The sequence below is a fragment of the Trichosurus vulpecula genome, chromosome 5, assembly GCF_011100635.1.
Source record: "Trichosurus vulpecula isolate mTriVul1 chromosome 5, mTriVul1.pri, whole genome shotgun sequence".
Classification (NCBI taxonomy): Eukaryota; Metazoa; Chordata; class Mammalia; order Diprotodontia; family Phalangeridae; genus Trichosurus; species Trichosurus vulpecula.
Window position 1 is genome coordinate 125779805 of NC_050577.1, and position 6685 is coordinate 125786489.

Sequence of the window (6685 nt, forward strand, 5' to 3'; positions counted from 1 at the left end):
TTGTTTGTTTGATTTCTTTTTCTCAGATCAGGTTGTTTAGGTCATGTGTACTATTTTGTTATACTGGATATTTTCTATTTTTATAAATAATTATTTGTGTTTTTGATTTTCCTGATTTAACATAGGCCAGCAGTTCCTAAGTTTTCTTTATTTTTCTATGTTAACCATGAATTCCTTCTTCACTTTTTTTAGTTTTAAATGATTTGGTAGCTCTCTCAATTAGCAAATGGTTTATCTAGTTTAGTTTATTAAGCCTTAAAAGCAATGATTTGTTTTCAAAATTTGTTTTTTTTTTTACATGCTTTTATAATCTATTGCTCTCACTGCCCCCCACCCCAATTGAAGAAAAAGAAAACCTAAACAGGCCTAATACAACAAAACAATTTCCCACATTGGTCATGCCTGAAAATGTGTGTCTTTCCATTTTAAATTCATTACATGTCTGATCAAGAGGTGAGCATTGTATTTCATCTTCAGTTTTGGATTAATGACTTAACACTGAACTAATTACAATTCTAAAATCTTTTGAAGTTGTTTTTCTCTAATACTGTTGTCATTGTAAAAATGGTTCTCCTAGTTCTACTTATTTCACCTTTCATTAGTTTATAGAAGTTTTGTCAATTCTATCTCAAACTGTCCATTTCATTATTTTTATAGCACAAAAATTTCCTATTACATTCATACGCCATAATTTGTTTGGTCTCTTGTCAATAGGGAGGATACCATCCAGTTTCCAATTTTTGGTTACCACCAAAAAAGCTTCTGTAAATATGTAGGTCCTTTTTCTCTTTCTTTGATGTCTTTGGGAAATAGGTGTAAGCAATAGTGTTACTGGGTCAAAGGGTATGCACAGTTTCAGTAACTCCTAAAGCAAAACAGCAAATTGCACTCCAGAACATCTACACCAACAGTATAGCAGTGTGTCTATTTTCCCACAGTCCCTTCAACATTTGTCATTTTCTTCTTTTGTCATTTTTGCCAGAATGATAGATATGAGATTGTTTTATTTTTTAGTTCAGTTGTTTTGTTTTCACTTCTTCTGATCTTTTTTTATTTTAAAAATTTCTACTTTTGTGTAGAAATTTTGAATTTATTAACTTTTTAATTTTGGACTTTGTCTTATGTTTATTTGTGTTTATTTTGGATTTATTAACCTTTACATTTTCCAGTTTTTTTTGTTGTATGTTCAATTAATTTGTCTTTTCTATCTCCCTTTTATTAAGGAAAATCTATAGATTCATAATCTTTCTCTCCAGACTACTTTAACTGCATCCTCCAAATTTTGGACAATGTTATATGTCATTAATAAAATTTATTTTTTTCTATCGTATATCATGAACCGATCATTTAAACATTATTTACTCACCATTTAAATCACTTTCTGTTCACATTTTCCTTATTTATTATAGGTTTAATGTGTTATGGCCTGTATAAGACACATTAAATATTTCTGCCTTTCTGAATTTATTCATGAGTGCTTTATGCCTTAGCACATAATCAGTATTTGTGAGGGTGACCTGTGGGACTCAAAAACAGGTATGCTCCTTAAAATTTCAATCCAGAAATCATCAAATTTATATCATGTCTGGTTTTTTATAAACTTCTGTAGTAAATTCTTTGATTTTGCTTTCCAATCCATTCTGCCACCTTTTTCTATTTTATAGGTGAGTTATTCCTGTTACTATTCATAGTTGATATTGCTAAAATTTTCTTCTCTGGAAAATCCTGTTGACTTTGCTTTAAAAAAATTAATACTATGTATCTGTAATTTGTATTGCTTGGAAAAAATCTTGTCCTAGTCTTTTTCATTCCTTCTTTCTTTCTAGCGAAGACCTAAATCATTGGGTCTTGTCACTCTCATTTTTAAAAATCAGCTCTTTGTAGCTCATTTATCCTAAGATACCTCTCTCCTTGAGCTTATGTCCTTTGTCTCAGATGCCTCCATGCATCTTTCCCCTTCTGTATTTGAGAATAGACCCCTATTTCTTTTACCAAACCTGTGCTTCTTCTTACCACTCCTATCTCACTTTAGGGTACTTTTTTTGAAGACGTAATCCCCAAATCTGTCTCTCTTTATTCTTTAGTAACTCTTAGAATTGAATGCTAAAATGACAGAAGTTTTGTCTTTCTCTTTATGTAAGCAGTAATCATCACTTGGCTTTTTTATTTATTTTAACTTGTTTACTTTTTATAAATTTCTGTTGTCTATCACATTTATATTTTAAAGACTTCCCACCTCTGGTTTTCTTAAAATGTTCATTTTCTCTCATTATAAGATTATGCTCAATTTTTCAATATAAATTATCCTCGAGTACACGTGGTTTTCCTTTGCTTTTAGCATTTTATATTCTATTTTTCCTCTTTAAAATCTCATTAATACTGAATAGTTCCCAGCAATTATAACTTGGATTGATCTTTTTTTCCTGGGATCTGGAACTTGCTGGCCATATTCCTGGGGTCCTCTCTGTTGATATCTTTGAATTCTCTTACTCTCTGGTTCTAAAATGTCTGAGTAATTTTCTATTGTGATTTCTTGAAATATGGTGTTCAGAGTTTTGTTTTATTGTGTTGGTCTGAATGTCCAATCATAGTTAGATTATCTCTCCTAACCCTGTCTTTCTGATAAATTTCTTTGGATTGTAGAGCTCTCATGTGTTCTTTCAATTTTATTTTCTTTATATTTTGCTCTAGTAATTTTTATTTTATCACTAAATTTTCAGTTCCATCTCCTCATTCTTTTTTTAAAGTGTTAATAGCTTTTGTTAAAGCTCTTCAGCCTAAGATGTCAATTCTACTTTCAAGTTTTTTATTACCAGCTTTAATTTCAGTACTTATTTTTTCCCCTCACTTCTCTGGGAATTTCTAATTAATCTTAGTGTGACGTTATTTGTAGCCCATGTGTAGCCCCTTACCTCTGTAAAGAAAAAATGGAGGCTCATTTTCTCCTTTCTTCTTTGGAGACAAAACTGATTATTAAAATTATGGACTGTTCAGTAAGTTTAATATATTGTGGCTGTCTCTTCTTTGGCAGGGGGTCAGTATGGTTATTAGGTATTATTAAGCCTAACACTACATCTCTGATGAGACTCCTTTTGGTAAATGATGGTTTAATGACTTCAGAGGTAAGACTTATATTGTAAATCTGTCTTGCTTTTTTTTTTAATTGTATGGCTCCTTGCATCTCTTATATCCTTGCAGGACTGTTTTCCTCTTGTAGGGCTTAATTTGTCTGAATGTTGGTATGTAAGGCTAGGGGCAAACCCAGAAATGGCTTCTGAGACAATGAGGTTACCAGTTACAAGGGGCTGTGATATTAATTGGTTATCTGCTAACCTATCTCCAACCTCATCTCCGCTCCTCATCTCTCTCCCAGGAGAGAGAGTAAATCCAATGGAGAAGCAGAATAGGCCACACTCCTGTGAAGTATGGAGCTCCTTGCCTCTTCTCAATCCCATCCCTCTTGTAATGCAATACTCCAAGGACACAGTGGGAGACATTGCACCCACAGGACTAGCCCCATGTATCTCTCACAGTAAATTTTGATTCAGAGAAAAGGAAAAAAAGGAGCTAACAGGTTTGGGGAGAAGTTTTTAAATCAGAAGCATCTGTCCATGAACAGACTGTGAGTGGATGTCCCAGAGAAACAGTTAAGACCTGGAAATGGAAATATCTGTATAGCCACTGTGTCTGAGACCTGCTGTTGTTTTTTCTGTTTGATGTCTTTGTTCCAAACCATATGGTGCGGGAACAGTACATATTTGTAAATAAATAAACTATCAGTCACTATTCCTCTCATGAAAATATATTTTGTCTATTCATCTCTCTGTCTGTCTGTCTGTCTCTGTCTCCGTGTCTCTCTGTCTCTCTCCTTGTCTCTGTCTCTCTCTGTCTCTCTCTCTCTCATTTGCCTTAATTTTGATCATTTTTTGACTCCACAAAGCCAGGCATGGCATACTTTCAGTATTTCTTGAGAGCTGATGCAAAGCCAGATCTCAGCATGACAGAGTAATATACCCAAAGAATGTTATTTTGCAGTTGTTAGGCATGGTCTAGTTTACATTTCGGCTGGTCATTTGATGACATTTTAAAAATTTGGATAGTAATCTTTCATGGGTGCTTTGTTCTCTCTTGAGCCCTATTCTCAGAAGATTTTAAGACTTTTATTTCCTGTGTCTGATGTCTCAGAAGACCCTGGCTCGCAGCTGTTTCCAGCTTCTTAAAGCAAGCAGTCAGAGAAAACAGCAGCCTCAAGGTTATAAAAGGGCATGGGAGAGAAAAAAGAGGGCCAAGTTGCTGTGACTGGCAGGGCCTGTGCTTTCTCCTTCCTTTGTAACTCCCCAGGGTACCTTAAGTATGCTTAGTAAATACTTTAGATTGATGGACTGACTGAAGCAGCTGGATAGGCATATCTCACACAGACAGGGAATTTTTTTTCACTCCAGATTAACCAAGGACATATGATGGTCAATTAGGAATATTATGTATTTACACCAGGACAGGGTCTGGAAAGAAGGATGGTGTTGTCTTTGGCTCCCTGTAGGACACAACCCCCAGGCACTGCCCCACACTAGGTGTGCTCTTAGCTCTTAACCTTCAAGATAATCCTTAGGGTGAGTTGCTGCCAACATCCCCTCTTTCTATTCTTTCCTCCACTCCCCAAGTCAGTATAATGGAGTAGATGGAGAGTTGACTCTAGAAGCAGGAAGACCTGAGTTCAAGTCTTGCAGCCATGTACCCCTGGGCAACCTTGTCAGGGATTATCTGTCACCTGTCATGAATTATATCTCACCTAGTGATGAGCATGATACATTTAATAAACGTTTGATTTAGACATTTAATAAATAAACAAATATTTAAGAAAATTGAATTGGCCCTGACTTTATGATTTGTTTTTTGTTTTTGTTTGGTCATTGTTTCGGTTGTGTTTGACTCTTTGTGACCTCATTTGGGATTTACTTGGTGAAGATACCGGAGTGGTTTGCCGTTTCCTTTTCCAGATCATTCTACAGATGAGGAACTAAGGCATACTGGGTTAAGTGACTTGCCCAGGGTCATACAGCTAGTAAATATCTGAGGCTGGATTTGAATTCAGGAAGAGGAGTCTTCCTGACTCGAGGTCCAGTTCTATATCCACTGTGCCACCTGATCCTTTCCTTCTAAAGATACTTTATATATTTCACAGAAAAATCATTGATCTTTTACTATTCGTCTTTGGTATGCAATTATTAACCTTAAAGCTGTCTCAGAATTAATTGGTCTGGGCCCTACTTCCTTTGCCTAAGTTAGGGCATTCCTTCTCATCATCTGAGAGAGGTAAAGAATTTCTTCTTTGCCTCTGAGATGGGGCAGAAAGCTGAGCTTATTAGGACTAAGGAAATAACACCTAAAATATTCTAACCCAAGACCTTTAATAGAGATAGCCCATACCACCTTTGTTCTGCTGTAAATGTTGACAACGTTGAGCTAGTTAGTACTGGATTGAGAACTGACCAAAAGGCCTCTGAACTCTAGCAGAATTTTTTTTTCTATTTTATGCTACCTTAGAGGTCTCCATGGGCTAAGTCAGAGAGTGACTGAAGACAATACTTAGCTGCTTTGTGCATTCTTCATATTAAAACAATAAATGTGTATAGATTTCCTAAAAATAATTTAAAAAGTTATTCTTAGTGTATACTAATATGCTAACTATGCTAGCACATAATGTAAGTCAAGTCAGCAAGCATTTATTAATACTTTTTTTTTTTATTTGTCAAATCTTTATTGGGTAAGTGGGAAAGATTGGCAGGGTCCAGTTTAGTCCTTCTTGGCAGCAGCCTTCCTCATGGCAGCTAGGATGTTGCTGAGCTCCTCTCTCTTCCTCTTGGCACGGATGTGAGTTCCCACCCTTTTTTTGATGAACTTAAGGGCTCTCTTATCCTTAGAGACCTTTAACAATTCCATGGCACACCTCTCATAAGGGGCAAATCCACACACTTCCTGGATCATATCTCTCACAAACTTGGTGTGTTTGGTCAAGCGCCCATGGCGGCGGCAGTGTCGCGGCTTCAAAACGTTTTTGGTAACTTTGTGGCCCTTGTTAAGGCCCACGGCCATGGGGTATCGGATGGCCATGGCTGCGGCGCGTAGCCCCAACGGCAGCCACAGCAGAAGGCCGTTTATTAATACTTACTATGTGTTAGGCACTGTGTTAAGTGCTGAGAATACAAATATAAGCAAAAAGAAAGATAATCCCACTCCCCAAGGAACTTGTACTCTAGTGGGGGAAGACAGCACATAAAAGCAAGCTGAAAAGTAAAGGTGGAGGGGGAGAGAAGGTACTGTCAGGGCATGGTGGGGAAGTCTGGAGAGGCAGGAGTGAAGATGGAAATGTGGCTGGCCTGGTGTGGTATGGCACTTCCTCAAAGGGCAATTCTGGGAGGAACTAACTATTCAGAAGAGTGGACCTTAGAAATGGAGGGATCTTTCAGGGTGAGAAGACCACAGGGCTAAGAGGCATGTTCTAGGGTGAGAAGGCAGTTGGGACATGATGGAAAGACCAGAGAGTCAGGTAGAGGAATGAAGGAGTGAGAGCTCAGCTCACTACTATGTTAAAATTCCTAACTTGAATTACAATTTTAATTTTAAATCAAAGGTATTCAAAGGGATGGCTTATAAACACTTGGAGTGAGAAATGGTGATCACTATA

At 36.7% G+C, this 6685-nt stretch overlaps 1 protein-coding gene across 1 annotated transcript; it reads right to left on the minus strand.

Moving 5' to 3' along the window:
• Positions 1–5733: 5733 nt before the first annotated feature.
• LOC118852056 (60S ribosomal protein L36-like) lies at positions 5734–6144 on the minus strand. Its single transcript, XM_036761691.1, has one exon. The coding sequence runs from the start codon at positions 6109–6111 to the stop codon at positions 5794–5796; it is 318 nt and encodes a 105-aa protein (XP_036617586.1). The 5' UTR covers positions 6112–6144; the 3' UTR covers positions 5734–5793.
• Positions 6145–6685: the final 541 nt, after the last annotated feature.